The following is a 19,216-nucleotide window of genomic DNA, read 5'->3' as shown; positions in this document are numbered from 1 at the left end:
ATGTTCAGTAATTTGTTTGTTGCAAGTAGTACTATTAGGCACTTCCGATAATTCTTGAAAAACTTGTATAACTTCGGAGAGGGTACGCTCATCATAATAAATTTAATTCAATCAATAAAAAATAAAGTACACTACCAACCTTTTTTGACATCTTTATGCTATGCTTAATTTTAGGTTCAATTTCAGCATTCATGGTTTTGTTTCTTCTTTTCTCCCAATTCTTATCTAAGATGGCTTGAATATGCTTGAGAGTTTCTCCAATGTTAATTTTAGATGGTGTCAATCTATTATTCATCAAATCTATATAATTGTAGAGATTTAACTTTATCAAAGAGAGTGCTAATTTACCAAAAAAATGGTTCTAGGTCTTGATTTAGTTTCGGGTCAAAATTCATCACTTAATCATTCCCACAAATCTAGTAGGAAAATTCTTACTCCCACATTAATTATATTAATGATAAGGACTATAATCATTATTTCGACAGTATTCATACATGCATTATTGTTGAAGTTATTTTGACGCCAACATGTTCTTTATTTTGCTCAGCAAGTTCACAGAATTCGGAATATCATAAGTACTAGATGATGCAGTATTAAAAGAAAACATAGACATACACATACCAGGTTTGGCATTTTAACTTTGAACCTCCTGGGTAGAGTTTAGCATTGTAGCCAGAACCCTCTAAATATGTCATTTTGACATAATTTTCCATCATGCCGTCCAAAAATTTCGAGCTTGAGCTTGTGCCATGCATTTGAAGGTGCCATCTGCAGATGAATCTAACAATTATGCATACGTATGGTTCAATCCAACATAATAGGTGTGCAACATTAATTTTTACCTCCTTTTCGATCTTGAGATAAATGTTTATGGTTACATAACTTGTAGTTGTTTTAAAACCTTTTGCATTTCTTACAAAAATTAATATTATCAAGAGGCAAAGATGGAAACCACCTCCTCATCCAACAACCATCCACTCCCCCCACCACCTCCGCTGCACTGCTCAACCATTTTCTCGTCACCCTATGTCACCGCCACCTTCGCCCTGTGCAAGCGAGCCCTCGGCTAGGGATCGACCCAGAAGTGCTCAAAGAAGTCATCTAAATGAGACAACCCCAGCCGGCTTAAAGCATCAGCCGCCTCATTCTTTCTGCGATCAATGCGCTCCACTTGGTAACCCTTGAAGTGTCCAGCAATGGGATCAACTTCACGACGATAAGCCGCCATGAGAGGATCCTTGGAATCTCACTTGCCTGATACTTGTTGAGCCACCAAAGCTGAGTCGCCAAAGCATCTTACCCAGCTTAAACTCGTTTCTTTAGCCATCCGAAGACCATGGAGTAAGGCTTCATACTCAGCTGCATTGTTAGTACAGGGAAACATCAACCTTAGCACATAACAAAATTTGTCACCTCGAGAGGAAGCTAAAACGACTCCAACCCCCGAGCCCTCCAAATGCCTGGACCCATCAAAGTGAATAGTCCAATATGTGTTGTCCGGCTTCTCTTCAGGCATCTGCAGCTCTGTCCAATCGTTGATGAAGTCCGCAAGTGCTTGAGACTTGATAGCAGTGTGGGGCACATACTTTAAACCATGAGGCCCAAGTTCAATGGCCCACTTGACGACTCGTCTTGTAGCCTCTCTGTTTTGAATGATATCTCCTAAAGGAGCAGAACTGACCACAGTGATGGGATGATCCAGGAAATATTGCTTAAACTTCCGGCTTACCATGAACACCCCATAAACGAGCTTCTGCCAATGTTGATATCTTTGCTTGGACTCAATAAGCACCTCACTGATGTAGTAAATCAGCCGTTGAACCGGATGTTCCTTGCTAGCCTCCTTGCGCTCCACCACAATGGCCACAGTGACAGCACGTGTGTTAGCAGCCACATATAACAATAAGGGCTCCTTATCAATAGGAGCAGTAAGGACCGGCGGCTCAGCTAGCTGTCTCTTCAAATCTTCAAAGGCAGCGTTAGCAGCGTCACTCCAGACAAAGTCGTCCATCTTCTTCATCATCTAATATAGTGGTATGGCCTTCTCACCTAACCGGCTTATAAACCAGCTTAAAGCAGCAATACGACCCGCCAAACGTTGAACATCATTGATACACGCCGGCTATGCTAAAGAGGTGATGGCCTTGATCCTCTCCGGGTTAGCTTCAATGCCTCTGTTAGAAACCAGAAAACCCAAAAGTTTGCCCGCTGGCACTCCAAAAACACACTTGGCCGGGTTAAGCATCATCTTGTAGACCCGGAGATTATCAAAGGTTTCCTTTAGATCATCTATCAAGGTCTCCTTCTCTCTGGACTTCACCACAATGTCGTCCACATAGGCATGAACGTTGCGCCCAATCTGATTGTGAAGACAGTTCTGCACACATCGTTGATAAGTCGCCTGGGCACTCTTGAGCTCAAAAGGCATGGATACATAGCAGAAGGCTCCAAAGGGAGTGATAAAAGCAGTCTTCTCCTGGTCCTTAACTGCCATCTTGATCTGATGATAACCAGAATAAGCATCCAAAAAGCTCAAACGCTCATAACCCGTTGTAGCGTCAATGATTTGATCAATACGAGGGAGAGCGAAAGGATCAGCCGGACAAACCTTGTTTAAATCCATGTAATCCACACACATACACCAGGTGCCGTTCTTCTTAAGCACGAGCACCAGGTTAGCCAACAACTCTGGATGAAAAACTTCAACAATAAACCGGATGCTAAGAGCCAGGCTACTTCCTCACCAATGGCCTTACGCCTCTCCTCATTAAACCGTCGAAGAAACTGTCTGACCGGCTTAAATTTTGGATCAATATTGAGAGTGTGCTCAGTGAGTTCTCTTGGTACACCCGGCATGTCAGAAGGTTTCCATGCAAAGATGTCCCGGTTCTCACGGATGAACTCGATGAGCGCGCTTTCCTATTTAGGATCCAGGTTAGCACTGATACTGAACTGCTTAGATGAGTTGCCTGTAACAAAATCAACAAGGTTGGTGTCATTGACCGACTTAAACTTCATCACCGGCTCATGTTCTGTGGTCTCTGGTAGGCTTCTTCAAAGACGTCATGTCCGCCGGGTCAACGTTGTCCTTGTAAAACTTCAACTCCTCTGTTGCACAAACAGATTCAGCGTAAGCAGCATCGCCTTCCTCACATTCCAAGGCTATCTTCCGAGTCCCATGCACTGTGATCTGGCATCTTGAGCTGCAGATAAACATAACATGGTCGTGCCATGAACTTGGCATAAGCCGGCCATCCAAACAGGGCGTGATACGGGCTCTTGATTTTAACCACCTCAAAAGTTAACTTCTCAGCCCTAGATTCATGCTCATCTCCAAAGGCCACTTCCAGTTCAATCTTACCCACTGGGTACGCCGACTTACCAGGCACCACTCCATGGAAAACAATGTTGGACGTCTTAAGATTTTTATCAGTCAACCCCATGCGATGGAAAGTCTCATAATAGAGGATGTCGATGTTGCTGCCTCCATCCCTGAGCACCTTAGTGAATTTATATCAACCAATCTGACGTGCCACCATCAAGGCCAAGTGACCCGGATTGTCGACCCAGGGAGGGTGATCTTCCCTACTCCATAGAATAGGCTGCTCAGACCATCTCAAATAATGAGGAACTGACGGTTCAACAGCGTTCACAACCCTCTTATGAAGTTTCTGGTCCCGTTTGCACAAACTGGTGGTAAACACATAATACTGTCCACCATTCAGCTGCTTTGGATTACTCCTACTCCCGGTGGGAGTAGGACTCCCCCCTTGGCGCGCCCTCCTCCTGGTCGGCCGCCTCCCCCCAGCTCCTTTATATACGTGGGTGGGGGGCACCCCAAGACAAACAAGTTGATCATTAATCTTTAGCCATGTGCGGTGCCCCCCTCCACCATAATCCACCTCGGTCATATCGTAGCGATGCTTAGGTGAAGCCCTGCATCGGTAGCTTCATCAACACCGTCATCACGCCGTCGTGATGATGGAACCCTCCCTCGAAGCTCTACTGGATCATGAGTTCCTGGGACGTCACCGAGCTGAACGTGTGTAGATCGCGGAGGTGCCATACGTTCGGTACTAGGATCGGTCGATCGTGAAGACGTACGGCTACATCAACCGCGTTGTCATAACGCTTCCGCTTACGGTCTACGAGGGTACGTGGACGACACTCTTCCCTCTCGTTGCTATGCATCACCATGATCTTGCGTGTGCGTAGGAATTTTTTTGAAATTACTACGTTCCCCAACACATACAACTTCTACTCGTTATCATGATAACAAGTCATTTCATCATCATCATAGTCATCTAACCAACCCTAATTAATTGTTCTTAGCACATGATCAGGAGTATTAGCTAGGATATAACTACCCTCTCTAAGGTAGAATAGCATAAAACAAGATAGGCCCTAACTCTCCATTATGGAGAATGGAGATTATCATGTCTCTAATTCTTGCGCTTCGCACAATGTTGCTTCCAAGTAGCTCCCTATGATTGACCATACATTTTTCCAATATTTGATTGTCATATCTTCATCGGTTTTAGAAATCCAGTATGGACAACAGTGAGGCCTATTAGGATGACCTGACCGTAAGCTCATAACATCAAGGCGGACCTTTCGGAAACATTAGATGAGGCACACAATCCTTCGGGATAACATCAAGGCGGACCTTTCGGAAACATCAGATGAGGCACACAATCCTTCAGGATTTTCTGTTGAAAAACATAGTAATAACTTCGTAGTTAGCAATGTAGTTCAGTTTTGAAGAATTTATGCAAAAGATGCACGGACGTCGTAATAGTAAAAAAATCCATGCGATCTCCATGGATGCTATCGTAGTTTAACACGTGCAGTAGTGGCACGTATTGACCATAATATGCGGGAGTTTGATAATAGATATTGTAATTCTCAAGATCACTAATAAATGAGATAAGATGATCTTTCTCCTGATAAGTTAATTCTGCGTCATCAGTGTAGTACGTTCTGTCTACCATCTTCCGTATATTTTTTGAAGAATGAAAATAAGTTGTTAATGGAAATAAGTTGTCAACTATTTTAAAATAAACAATATTAAAAGAACACATGCATTAGAAAAGAAATATGGTACCTTAGTACTTTTGTTCTTCTCTAGTGAGCAGGAGTCCTAGCATCTTCCTCCTGCGCATTTGTTGAAACAATCCTTTCATCATTGAAACTTCGGCAAAGCTAATAATACACGAGAACATGGCATGCGTGCCATCAGCACAAGCAGGATGTTGTCTTAGTAAGCATACATTTGTACATATAGTGTGCTAAAAATTGAAACCAGATTTTCATGCAAAATAAGTTTCCAAAGCATTCCTTTAATACTTTTAGTTCCTTATTTTGTTGCCCCTTGTTTCCATCTCTTCCAAATACAAAGATAGCAAGGAAGCCAATGCAAAACTAGGCCAAAGCATGAAAAGTGATGCCACATCTGTCATCGCAGTCTAGTGAGCCTCTGTTAGCACTTGATAAAATCAATTAGCAATAGCAACAATAACAGTGCACATGTATTAGCACTTAATATATAATCCCAACAAGAGGATCTGTTGTTGTAGAAGATGCAATGCACATTTGTCCAGCTTAAAATATTTCTAAAATCAAATCACCAAAGAAGTACCTGTTTGTCTCACTTTATATTCTTAGAAGCTGAGACGGCTGGCTAGGATCAAGCAGCAGCAATGCAAGTGTCCCTCGCAGGTCATGTTTAACACTGAAGCAAAACAAATTTGCATTGGTGTAAAACTACAACTATTAGCTCCTTCACCTTGTCAGACAGTCCCTTCAATCCAAGAATATACAACATCTAGAAGAAATAAAACCAATGACATAATTAGTAAACAATTTCAGCGACAAAAGGATAAACAAATTGGATTTTTAAAACAAAACCTGCACCTGCACAAGTATATGTTATATTAACAAAAGTGCAGATCCCGTCCCACTCTTCACTTTTTGACAAAAAACTTCCGAATAGCAATCTTGGTGAGTGATCTCGACCGGGTTCGATCGGCATGGCGTGTCGTTCCTCCAGGAGTGGGTGCTGAGAGGAAGGATGGCAAACCTCCATTGTCAATCGGCCGGAGCTGCATCGTCATTTGGATCAGAGCATGGACGAAATCGAGATGGTAGAGGTTGAGGAATTTGTAGGACGTGAGGGTTTAGGGTGGGCATCACGAGAACTCACCCATATCTTGGGAGACGGCAGACCCGAGGTGCAGTCGTGTTCGTGCTTCAGGGGCTGCCACGTGCTGTCCTCGCCGTCATCGCCTGTCGATGCCACTTCAGCGCCACGAGCATGGGACTGAGGGACGAAGGGAAGAGAAGGGAAGGAAGCGAGCTAATGACGTACCTATGTTTGGTATGTAATACCCTCCATTAAGAGTAGATATTTTCTTAAAATCGGTTATTTTGTTTCCTAATTAATGTGATTGAGCAAATTAAGGTAAGGTTAATTAATTTAGATTTGATATTTAGAGATTGATCGTGATTGATTCTTTCACATAAAGACATTACTAAAAATAACTTGCACCAGCATGAAAAGTTATGATCCGTCAAGATTTTTTTTCTTTGTGTGAGTGGGTGACGCGAAACTAAACCGGTGGGGTGGGGGAGGGACGAAAAAAACCAGCGAAATAAAACGGTTGAAAGTGGTGGGACGAAAATAAACCGTACGAGGCTACCAACTGCTCCATTAGGAGTAGAGATAACGACGGAAGTTTGGGCGTGTGCGGGACTCGATCGCGGGGTTTTTCTTGGTTTTTCACGGCTGAGGGGGAGGTGGGAGGAAGTACCAAAGAAGTACTAAAAAAGACCGGATGAGGTGGGACGAAAATAAAACCCGGAATGCGACCTACCAACTGAGACATTAGGAGTAGAGATTCCAGATTTTTCCGCTGTAGGACATTTAGATCGCATCCGATTTTAGAAACGAGACGATTATTTCCGGATTCATTCCTTGCATGGCACTGAAGGAGAGTCAATCAATCTAGACCCATTTGCATCCCGGGTTTTGAAAAGAGGGGTTGCGTCCAGATTCCATCCCTCTGGGAGAGATTTGCCGCATTTGCTCATAACACTTGTAAAGAGCAAGTCTATTTCATAAGAATGTATCCGATTTTAGGAAAGAGAGGATTGCTTTCGGATTCATTCCTTGCATGGCACTGAAGAAGAGTAAAAATCAATGTAATCCCATTTGCGTTCCGATTTTTGATGGAGGGGATTGCGTCCGGATTCCATCCCTGATTTGCCGCATTTGCTCACGACACTCGTAAAGAGCAAATCAATTTCATAAGATTGCATACGATTTTAGGAAAGAGAGGATTGCTTCCGGATTCTTTCCTTCCTTTGCAGTATCCGGATTGAACGGCGAATTGACCATTTGACTCGTGTCGCGCGCACTCGACCTCGCATCTATACCCACGAGCCACCAACCTTCCTAGCAGCGCCCGTAGGCCCGCGACCAGGACTCATCCAACGCCCACCCCGCCACGCCGCTTCCCGGATCCACCTATATATATCCCGCACCAACCAGGAACTCCATTCACCAAGCAGCAAAGTAAGCCAGCTAATTACTACTAGCTCCTCCGCCTCTTCTTCTAGCTCTCCGGCAACAAAGCTAGCTAGCTAGCTCAACTTCATTAAGCCAATCCTGCTCTCCGCCTCCCAACCTTCTTTGCTCCTAATCAAGGGTTAAACTACCTACCTAACAGGAATGGGCAGCTTGGGCACCAACCCCATGTCCTTCTCCGCCATCCCCGACGAAAAGGCAGCGTTCGAGCCGCTCAACCCCGAAGATGTCTGCGCATACCTCCACAAGGCCGTCGACTTCATCTCCGACTACTACACCAACGTCGAGTCCATGCCCGTTCTCCCTAACGTGAAGCCGGGGTACCTGCAAGACGAGCTCAGCGCGTCCCCGCCAACTTACTCTGCGCCATTCGACGTCACAATGAAGGAGCTCAGGACCTCCGTCGTCCCGGGCATGACGCATTGGGCTAGCCCCAACTTCTTCGCCTTCTTCCCCTCCACCAACAGCGCCGCTGCGATCGCCGGCGACCTCATAGCCTCAGCCATGAACACCGTCGGATTCACGTGGCAGGCTTCGCCTGCAGCGACCGAGATGGAGGTCCTCGCTCTCGACTGGCTTGCGCAGCTCCTGCGCCTACCCACCACCTTCATGAACCGCACTAGCACTGGTCGTGGCACCGGCGGTGGCGTCATCCTTGGCACAACGAGCGAGGCAATGCTCGTGACGCTAGTCGCAGCCCGTGACGCGGCGCTGTGTCGGAGCGGCTCGGTCGGCGTTTCTGACATCCCACGGTTGGTTGTGTACGCTGCCGACCAGACCCACTCCACGTTCTTCAAGGCTTGTCGCCTCGCAGGCTTCGACCCCGCCAACATCCGGTCCATCCCTACCGGGCCGGAAACCAACTATGGGCTCGACCCGGCAAAGCTTCTCGAGGTCATGCAAGCTGATGCTGATGCCAGTCTCGTGCCAACATATGTCTGCGCGACCGTGGGCACCACATCTTCCAACGCCGTTGACCCGGTGGGTGCCATCGCGGACGTGGCCTCCATGTTCAATGCATGGGTCCACGTGGATGCTGCCTATGCTGGCAGCGCATGTATCTGCCCGGAGTTCCGCCACCATCTCGACGGGGTCGAGCGTGTGGACTCCATTAGCATGAGCCCACACAAATGGCTTCTCACATGCCTCGATTGCACATGTCTCTACGTCCGTGATGCTCACCGGCTAAGCGACTCGTTGGAGACCAACCCGGAGTACCTCAGCAATGATGCTACTGATTCCGGCGAGGTCACTGATCTTAAGGACATGCAGGTCGGCGTCGGTCGGCGCTTCCGTGGGCTCAAGCTCTGGATGGTCATGCGCACCTATGGTACCGCAAAGCTCCAAGAGCACATCCGTAGTGACGTTGCCATGGCCAAGATGTTTGAAGATTTCGTCCGTGCCGACGATAGGTTTGAGGTGGTCGTACCAAGGAACTTTGCTCTTGTGTGCTTTAGGATCAAGGCAAGTGGAGCCATGACGGAGGAGGATGCCGACGAGGCCAACCGTTTGCTAATGGAGAATCTCAACAAGACTGGCAAGGCTTATCTTGCCCACACGGTGGTCGGTGACAAATTTGTGCTCCGTTTCGCCGTTGGATCGTCGCTGCAGGAGGAGAGGCATGTGAGAAGTGCATGGGACCTCATCAAGAAGACCACGAGCAGTATCATGGATTAAGTGCTAAACAAATTCCTATATTTAGGGTACAATTATTCTTTTACATTTCTTGTTTTTTTTATTCTCCTTTGATTAGGATTATTATTTATTTGGACGTGTGGTTCTTATTCCTTTTTTAGTTTATATATACCGACCAAGGGTCTATATATATAGCAGGCCGGTACCAAAGAAATTGATTACAGACTGTAAAAGGGCTTATACTGAATAAACACGATATGCTATTTTTTTTATCTGTTACTGTACTCTGTTAGCGAGTGACGTATGCATGCCCACTCATCTCGACCAAGAAATATACGTTGCACTCAGTAGGTTTTTTAGGTTTCAAGATGCCAAACCGAAGCCACTCGGTCACCGTGTGTTCTCAACTTTCCATCAATTAATTGGTCCTATCTACATGCCGTACAATCCCATCTCCAAAGTCGGATACAGCATATACTTGCACGTCTGAATTAACGGCACTTGCGCCGCAGCATTAACAAAGCGAAAACACAGTGTCAGAGTTTTGACACGGACGTGCGGGTTCGCAAACGAGGGAACGATCGACAAGTAATTTCATGTTTGAGTATGAATGCAGCTTAATTAAAGCTTGAATAACACAAAGCAAAGCAGAAATACAAGTGGCCAAGTGGGAGTACTAGAGTAGGACAATACTACAGTAGTAAGCGACTGTTTACTGAATGGAACGATTGGTACTTGCAACCAGCCACCCACCTGAAACTATACATCAGATGATTCACTCGGGGGATCAGCTCTTTCAGGTTATTGTAGTCAGTTGTTTGGTTTTGGTTTTATTTACGTTGGCTTGGATTTTAATTATGTTACGGTGGTGTTTATTTCATTTGTATATCGTGATGGGCTGCAGTTGAGGCGGTATTTGTTCTGTGAAGATACATATTTGGGCCTTGGTGTAGCCTGTGTTGGTTGTGTGAGCCCCTTGAAAGGGAAGAGTATTTGTAGCACTTGGGTGCTCTGCACCCCTATATGAACACTAAGTTTTAAAAATATACTGAGAAATTTCAAAAAAGAATCTGTAATTTTGGATATGAAATATGGGTGCCCAATCTACATTCGTGTGAAATTCCGTGAAAAAGAAATACCAGGAAACATATATCTGGCAAAAAGACAAAAAAAATCCTATGTATAGAAAAAACTATTTAGATGGACTTTAGTTCGGACTTTATATTCTTCGCCACAGATACATTTCCTGGTATTTTTCTACAAAACTTCATAAGTTTCATATCCCAAGATTTCAGATTTTTTTTCTTTGAATTTATCTCCTATTTTTGGGGGGTGGAGCACCCAGGTGCTCCTGTGTATTCCCCCCCTTGAAAGCTCTTGTTCTACATTGAAATTGTAAAACTACTCCCATAATGCTCACATGGGCCAAGCAATGAAGATGTCACTTGCTCAGCTCGACTCCCGGCTCCGCTCGCTCGCTTACTTTTTTTCGCTTGCTTCACTACTAGTTCAGAAAACAAAATGGCTATCAATTTTTTTTAATTTGAATGAGTTGTTAAATAAAAATGTGTTCACATATTTTAGAAAATGTCATGAATTAAGAAACCATGAATTTGAAAAACAACATGACTTAAAAATCATTAATTTCAAATAATGTTCACGAATTTGAAAAAGGATGCACAAATGTAAAAAAATCATAGACTAGAATATTTTCATGAACTTTATAAATATTTATGAACTTGAAAAATGTTCGTCAAAAAATATTCACGTTTTTAAATAATATTCATGAATTATAATGTGAAAAATAAAAAGAATCAATAAAGGAAAAGAAAAGGGAAATAGAAAAGAAAGAAAAAAACAAGCAATACATTCCAAGAAACCAAAAAACACCAGTCGGCCCAATACAACTAGGTGTGTGTTACTCTAAACCAATGAAAACACAGCCTTACAGATAGGGCCCATACTGACCCACACAGCCCGCGATACACGCGGATGCTCCTAATCTAGGGAGCACTAGTTTTTTTTGAATGAATGATAGTACATGACCATAAGGGGGATGTGGTTGTTCTAATCCCGAGCTCATGTGAACTCGGGTGAACAGTAAAATTAAAAAAAATGGAAAACAATTCAAAAAAATCTGAATTTTTTTTAGAAACATTTACGAATTGTTTATTGGCTTGCAGAATTTCACCACCATATGACATTCGTGAAAATCATGAAAAAAAACTAATGCTCCAAAATGTTATTTTGAAACGTATTTTGGAGCATCGATTTTTTTTCACATTTCCCCGGATGTCATTTGATGATCAAATTTTGCGAGCCAAGAAACGTCTAGTCAATGTTTCACACAATTTTTTTTTTACTATTTACCCAAGCTCAGATGAGCTCGTGCTTAGGATAGCACTTTCGACCGTAAGGGGCCTTATATAGACGGGGACCTGACTAATGACCAAGACTACCTAAGATGGTGGTAGGTAGGAGGGGCATGATGGAGATTCTAAGTTCATAAGTTCTGAAAACTAGTCAAAGGTGAGGGTTTTATAGCTCATGATGCAGCATTCCCTCTCATCCATGCATGAGTGGGCCTTTGGTTAGTTGGACCTCATCTAGACCTGAGCTCTTCCCTCTTGATGTCATTATGACTTTGGCCTTTTATTTTACCTTCTTCTTTAACTTATATGATAATGATTTGCTTGATTTTTTATTGACTAGCTTGAGCCTTCTAACTAAATTGGACTTCTATTGACCATCTTTGACTTTTTTCCCGCAAGAAATCTTGGACTCTGTTTTTTAACATTATTATAGACGCAAGCGCTCATACATACGCGCATACACTCATCCATATGAACGCATGATGCACACACGCACACCCTACCCCTATGAGCACCTCCGAAAGACGTAGGCGTCTCGTCGTCGACGGAAACGTCTCCTCCCACTGAAATAAATTCAGGAATAATGCGAGCACCAGGAGTTGAACCCTGGTGGGCTGGGAATACCACTGTCCCTCTAACCATCCAAGCACAGGTTGGTTCGCAATCTTGGACTTTGTTGTCGGGCTTAAATTTCTGTTAACTAGTTATATACTTATATGTAGGACTAGTGAGACCCAAGTAAGGTCATATATTTCTAAGGAACAACATATATTGTCATTTGAGTAATAGTTTATCAAATACACTATCCAAATATAGTAAGAGGAACCATTAAATTACCAGACGCATGTTGAAGTTTCAAGCCATGGACAACAAATGAAAAACTAACTCAGCCAAAAAACGAGGCAGCCGAGGAAGAAGCGCCATCCATGATCTGGCCCAGCATGTTGTTCCCCTCCTCGTGGGTCCATGAGTGTGGCTGCGCCACGATGATCTCCCAGTCCCAGTAGCCCTTGTCACGAACATGCCCTTCCTTGAACACGGCAACACACCGCAGCGCCGTGCACGCTCCCATGACGAACCTGACAAGGTAAACCTGCCTCGCCGTCCCCTCGAAACCAACCATCACGAACTCCTTGAGGCCATGGTGGTGCGGAGGCACGGCAGCCCCCCAGCTTATCTCCGCGCCGGGCTCCTTCACGCAGGCGGCGACGTGGATATGGAGGGTCTCGAGGGAAGGCGCCGCCTCGAGGAGGAGCCGGGGCCACGAGACGTCCCAGGACGAAGGCACGTCGGCGACCAGCAGCCTTGTCAGGTTAGGCAGCAGCGACGACGGGTGGCTCCACGGCACGATCCACCTCTCCGGTTCACCGGTGAACCGGATAATGAGGCTGGCAATGTCCGGGGTCCGTGTCCGTCCGATGAAGTCGAGCACCGTCCTTACCGGCTGGGCGTCGGAGAACCAGGCGAGGTTGCACTGGCTGAGGCGGGGAAACGAGGCGGCGGACTCGAAGGACACCCTGGTTCCGAGGGAGGCTAGTTTCTCGAGGCCGGGAAGGGCCGCCATGCGTATCGTCTTCAGGAACTCGCACCTGTCGACGACGAGCTCCCTGACCCGCGACATGGGGGCGTCGACGGTCAAGACCTCGGTGCCGCGGCAGAGGCAGCACACGAGGTGCAGCACCTGCAGCTGCGGGCACGAGGCGAGCACGGCCTCGTACGCCGCGACGGGCACCGATTCCGGCATGTCTTGCAGGACGAGCTTGGTGAGCGCGCCGTGCTCGTGCAGCGGCGGGAGCGCGGCGCAGCCTGCGAGCTTGAGCTTCCGCAGGCGGGACGCGCGGGGACGCTCGCAGAGGCCGTGGCCGGGGAAAGCGTGGGCGGCGACCGGCTGCGTGTAGAACGGCGTGGCGACAGCCTCCAGACTGCTGACCCCCCAGTCGTCGATGGCCTTGGCGACGAGCCGGTTGATGAGGCCGCTGCTATTGTCGGCGGAGAAGAACTGGAGCCTCAGCCGGCGGAGCCTCCGGGGAGCGTCCAGCAAGAGGCGGCTCTGGATGAAGCTGGCCAGGGCGCGCATGGCGCGGCGCTCGTACCTCATCAAGTTAGCCAGGATACTCTCATCCGTGGGGTCGTCGATCCTGAGATGGAGGCGGAGCCAGCCGCAGTAGCGCTCCGGGAGCACGTCGAAGACATTGAAGTCCAAGGCGGGGAGCTCGGGGGGAAGGCGGGACCAGCGCCTGGAAAGCGACGCAGTGCCGAGCGCCGTGCGGGTGTCGACGCGGCGCAGGATGAGGAGGAGGAGATCATCAGGGAGGGCGCTGATCCTGTCTTCGCCGCCGCCTCGGACCGCCTTCGGCGGCCGCCGGCGTGAGATCCTCCGACCCGTCCCGCGTCCCCTGGCCATGGGTGAACTGCGCGACGTACGTACGGATAGAGTAAGTTGCTGGTTCTACGTCGCGGACGATGAACTGGAGCCTGTTGAAATATGTTTGAATCCCGTACGTGTAGGGCCTGGCGTTGTTATTGAATTCTCTGCGTATAGTTGTGATAGATACGGCTCAACTTTTGTATATCAAGTTCTATCTGAACACCTTGCAAAAGAAAAAAAGTTTTATCTGAACGGACCGCATCTCCCTATAATCTATTCGTGAAGTTTGTTTTGAACCCTAAGCTTCGACGCAAAAACAAATCAACGCGTCTGAATCTCTGAAATCGATAGTACTCTATACTCATGATCTCTGTCAAACGAGACCCTGGATCTGTTTAGCGCACCAGGAAAAAGATGATCCAAGATGGAATCAATGGATACTTTCACCGACTATATTGGCCCCACCAGTCATATCATACTCTATCCCAATCATCCCTCTACATGGGGTGTGATAGGTGCCAACCGGCAGATCCCAACCCTGGATCATTCGGCTCCCCCACTGTGTGATATGACGCCAACCCCACCAAAACGCGCCACCACCAACGACACCCGGGGCCATGCTCGTGCGGCAGCAGCACGACGCGTGGTTGTGGAGGCAGTCCACGGCCCGACCTTGCTGGAACCGAGCAGCTGTGCCAAAACATTCCGAACTTTTAGGAGAATTTCACTTGCCAGCTTCTGCATGAACTAGGGATGCACACATCCTTTTTAGTATGAGTATGAAAAAAAAATCTTGAAGTGTAGTCCCACCACACATCCAGTATGGTTCCCAAAGAACTTTTTTTTCTGTGAGAGGGCGCTGAAAATTTCAGCGCTATACAGTACGCGTTGACAGAGCATTTCGTAGCAAAAGCTAATAATTTACAGTTGCAAAGGTCTGCCACAACATCATAATGTTCCTTACGTATGCTAATCTTTCACTGTTTCAATTCCACCACACCAAAATTATCCATTCCTGCGTGTAAAGGAAACAGAGCTGCAGTGCCATTTCCCCCATCCTTATGATTTACAGAGAAGACAGAGTTGTCCTTAACTAACTAACCCAAACATCCAATGTACACTTCGTAACTAACCCTATCCAACCTTCCAGATGTACACTCCGATTTCAACCTTGTACTACATTTCAAGGCTATAGACCTAAGAAACGTGAAACGCGGTCGGCAAGATTGGCGATGACGAACCCAGAAAATACCTGCAAAACAGCACACAGGCAGACAGAGTAAAACAAATGGCAAATGCAAATCAAGAGTGATCTTGAGCAGATAGAGAGGTTGACATAACTGAATACGGGGATGCAACTAACTATCTTAACTTCGAAATAATAACACCAGTTTTTATCACTGTCTATGCATCAGAACTGGTTACAATTATAGCTTTTCAGCAGAACCTGGAATAAACAGTTCTGAGATGCAGGGCAAAACAGTTAGTTACCTGGACAGAGCCAAAAATGTAGACTGCTGAATAATGTCGACCGTGGATGACCATGTCAGCAACCATTGCTAGTGGAATTGTGAGCGACATGCCTAACGTGGCCACCAAGGGATTAGTCCAAACCACGGAAAGAGCCCTGCGAAAAAGTTCAGTTGTCAAAACACCGCAGTTATGCAATATTGTTAAAAAAACATTAGCCTTCTGTTCATGCGTACCAGAAGTAGTCCGATAGCACGCTCCCAATAAGGCCATTTGCCAGCACCACTTCATCCACTTTAGCTGAGTGGGGCATTGTAAACTTTGGCTCAATGCCAAGTGCAGTTAATGGCCACACTGAAAAGATACAAGCACTTCAGGATATTGGTATATTTAGACCAAGAAGAACAAGCTATAAATACATGCAAACTACATGTGGACCTCCACACAAAACTATTCCTGACCAATTCTACCAATATACGAAATAAAATGTTGGCATGCACAACATACAGAACATTTTGGATCATGAACGAGTGAATTCAGCCAGTCCCTGTAGCTTTCGATGAGACTCACATCCAATGCCAAAAGGCTTGTATGTCAGCAGTTTATGTTTAGTACTCCCTCCATAAAGAAATATAAGAGCGTTTATAGATTACTAAAATAGCGATCTAAACACTCTTATATTCGTTTACAGAGGGAGTACATGCTATTTATATCAATGAATATTTGAATATTGAGCACTATTAGAACTATAAAATGTGCAAAAGGGAAAAACCTTACCAAGCCACCAGAGAAGACAGAGACTGAAAAGTCCGAGAAAACCAAACAGTTTTTGGACATCAACCTTTTCTGATCCTTCTCCTCCAGCAAACTTTTTGAGAAGCACTGGAATGATGTGAAACAGTCACGATCAGGCGAGAACCAACCAGTGCATAGACTAAAAACTGAACAGAAGAGTGCAACAACTAACCAGTGAATAGACCATATGACATAGCTGACATAAGACCGAACATGTCACCTAGAAGAGTCCTCTGTGTGGCCCTGCGGTTGTAAAGCTCAAGAATTAGACAGTTGGCAAAGCCATTAGTTCATCCCCAAAGTTCCATGCTCATTAAAATAGGCTCATATTTATTTATTTTTTTGCTGGTATAACTGGCTCATTAATTGCCCCATGGAATAGGAATGCCAAATGTTTTTAGTTTCTCCTTTTCAAGAAAAATAATTTGATTGCAGCTGACCATCTTTACTAAAAAGAAAGCAAGTGAACAGCTGAGAAGCTAATTAGGTATGGACAATATACAGCCCACTTGGCAGTTGGTACCAATGCACAACTGAGAAGCTAAATTAAGTATGGACAGTATACAGCCCACTTGGCAGTTGGTACAAATGCACAGCTGAGAAGCTTAATTGCCAGGGTAAACCCACTCACCCTGAATTGCTTACTTCTGATTCATCTGTTGCCCAAGTCTGGCCCATAGTTGTCATTGCTACACCGGCCATGCTAACAAAAACAGCAATAACTTTGGCAGCATTTATGGAATCTTGGCCAAGTAGCACACCAATGAAAAGGGTGAAGAGCCCCGAAGTTGAAGATAGTACAGTAGTGCTTGCCACACTAGTTCTTGCAAGTGCAGCATTTGACAAATACTGCATCCAAAGCATAAGGGAAGATGAGTAACTGTATCGATCAAAATACGGTCTGTATGACTGAAATCAAACTATTTCATGGATCACAAGTAACAGGCAAGATAACTGGAAATTTACCTCTGTAACAAACCATATGGGACAAAGATACAACCCATAAATTGCAATCTCCTTGGTGGAAAGCTGTTGCTCCTTCAAAACCTCACCCTCACATTCACCAATTCCACAAATAAGCGGTTTCGTCTCTTCTAGTACAGGAAGGTCCACATCAGTAATTTTTATCACCACGGTTTTCTGTGGTTCCATTTCGAGCATCTTGTGAAATTCACCATTCTTCAGAGGAGCGCTGCCGCCAAAGGAAGATTTGCTCGCGATTTTTGAGGCTTTGCTGCTTCCAGAATTCCTTCTCAACAATCTGTATATAAAATCCTTGAGAAATGCCAACGGGATGTAGATGACCATAAGGGAGGCCCCCAAGTAAGTAATTGCAAATGGTTGCTTGTAGTTAGCGAATATCCCCTGCACACAGAAGTTCAGTTCAGATACTAAAGTTAAATTTTACTTCATTTGACTAGAGTTTTTTATAAAAAGGAACAAAACAAACTTTCATTTAAGAGTAAAAAGCATATGCTCTCCTTATGAACTAGTATGGTGGGTTCACATGATGTTATTGAGTTAAATGCAAAACAAACTTTCATGTAAGGGTAAAAGCATGTGCTCTCCTGATGAACTAGTAGGGTGGGTCCATGTAATGCTCTTCAGTAAAATGTAACTACTGATTGCCAAAACTGAAGTATGGTTCCTTGCAATCAGGGGCGGAGCCAGGCCAACTATGCGCCCTGGGCCGCCTCCAAGCACTGCCCCTGGAGTTGTGCCTCGCGTCTCGGGGTAGCACTATAGTTACCAAAGAAGTTGGACCTCACGCCCCGGGCCCAGGCCCTGGGGGCCTGGGTCCTGTCTCCGCCCCTGCTTGCAATGATGCATTAGGTGAGCAAGAATATCACAACCACCTACAATCATCCAGGTATTGGTGATGCAAAGTGTCGCAACCAACTCAAGCAAACTAGCACTTGGAAGGTAAAGACTGAAATGTTGACAGATGCACACATCCATGGAGCATTCACGGCAATTTTTCCTTTTATACAGACATCCATCCACATACGCAACAACTTTCTACAGCAAATTCCTCCCGGACACCCGGTGGCAAAAAACACCAAATCCAGGTCGAAAAATAGTACTCCCTGTGTTCCCAAATATTTGTCTTTCTGGGCATTTCAAAAGGACACAACATACGGATGTATGTATTTTAGAGTGTAGATTTATTCATTTTACTCCGTATGTAGTCACTTGGTGAAATTCTAAAAAGACAAATATTTGGGAACAGAGGGAGTATACTAGAACTAAAAATATATCGATGTGCAGGCTCGGTCGTATTCTACATGCTGCCATAACATCCCACCATCGTGAACAATTATCTATTGCAGGAAAGCCTTCTGAATGACACTAAACAATTCAGATGAAGAATAAATGCGATAAAAAAGGCCCGCGGAAACTATCAAAGCAGAGCAGCCAAGATCCAGAGGCCTCCAATAAACAATCCCAATGATAAAGTACAGAAAAGGAACAGCAAGCATGTGAGGAAGAGGAGAAAAAGGGTCTGCTTGACAGGACAAGACCATACCTGCGTGACCTCGGCGGAGGTGACCCATATGAGCACGACGGCGACGATGAGGACCAGCCCGGCCCGGTACTTGAGGTTGGGACCCATGCCGCCGCGACTCGCCCTCCGATCCTGCTGCTGCTGTGCGGGAGGAAGAGGCGGCGGAGGCGAGCAATTTAACCGCGCGCGTGTGGGGAGTTGGGGAGTGGAGTTCACCTGCCCGGCCACATGCTTGCGGTGGACTGAGTGGGTGAGCTCCGCGTTGGCGCCCCCGGCCTCATCGCCCGCCCCGCTTCGCTCCCCACGGAAAGAGAGAGGGGTTCGGCGAGGAGGGAGGAGAACGGTTTTGGGGGCGGGGCTGGGGTGGGGTAAAGCCGGGGTGACCTACCACCGGAAGTTTCTACTCGATTGGAGCCAGACGAGGAGTCAAGCGACGGGGAGCGCACGCGCACGGCGAAGGTGGCGAGTTTTTTTTGGAGGGGATC

At 46.0% G+C, this 19,216-nt stretch overlaps 3 protein-coding genes across 3 annotated transcripts; 1 reads left to right on the top strand and 2 right to left on the bottom strand.

The window, feature by feature from the left end:
- The first annotated feature begins 7,657 nt into the window (after positions 1-7,657).
- LOC119368619 (tryptophan decarboxylase 1-like) lies at positions 7,658-9,478 on the top strand. Its single transcript, XM_037633827.1, has one exon. The coding sequence runs from the start codon at positions 7,730-7,732 to the stop codon at positions 9,260-9,262; it is 1,533 nt and encodes a 510-aa protein (XP_037489724.1). The 5' UTR covers positions 7,658-7,729; the 3' UTR covers positions 9,263-9,478.
- A 3,000-nt stretch (positions 9,479-12,478) lies between these two features.
- LOC119361340 lies at positions 12,479-13,996 on the bottom strand. Its single transcript, XM_037626596.1, has one exon. The coding sequence runs from the start codon at positions 13,994-13,996 to the stop codon at positions 12,479-12,481; it is 1,518 nt and encodes a 505-aa protein (XP_037482493.1).
- Positions 13,997-14,841: 845 nt separating this feature from the next.
- On the bottom strand, positions 14,842-19,210 carry LOC119366097 (uncharacterized vacuolar membrane protein YML018C-like). Its single transcript, XM_037631777.1, has 8 exons — positions 18,753-19,210; positions 17,192-17,590; positions 16,857-17,074; positions 16,398-16,468; positions 16,208-16,312; positions 15,667-15,784; positions 15,452-15,587; positions 14,842-15,212 (listed from the first exon to the last, which is right to left on the bottom strand). The coding sequence occupies exons 1-8, from the start codon at positions 18,837-18,839 to the stop codon at positions 15,150-15,152; spliced, it is 1,197 nt and encodes a 398-aa protein (XP_037487674.1). The 5' UTR covers positions 18,840-19,210; the 3' UTR covers positions 14,842-15,149.
- Between the last annotated feature and the right edge of the window lie 6 nt (positions 19,211-19,216).

This window comes from Triticum dicoccoides, chromosome 2B (assembly GCF_002162155.2).
Source record: "Triticum dicoccoides isolate Atlit2015 ecotype Zavitan chromosome 2B, WEW_v2.0, whole genome shotgun sequence".
Taxonomy (NCBI): domain Eukaryota; kingdom Viridiplantae; phylum Streptophyta; class Magnoliopsida; order Poales; family Poaceae; genus Triticum; species Triticum dicoccoides.
This window is presented reverse-complemented; position numbering and strand designations above follow the sequence as displayed.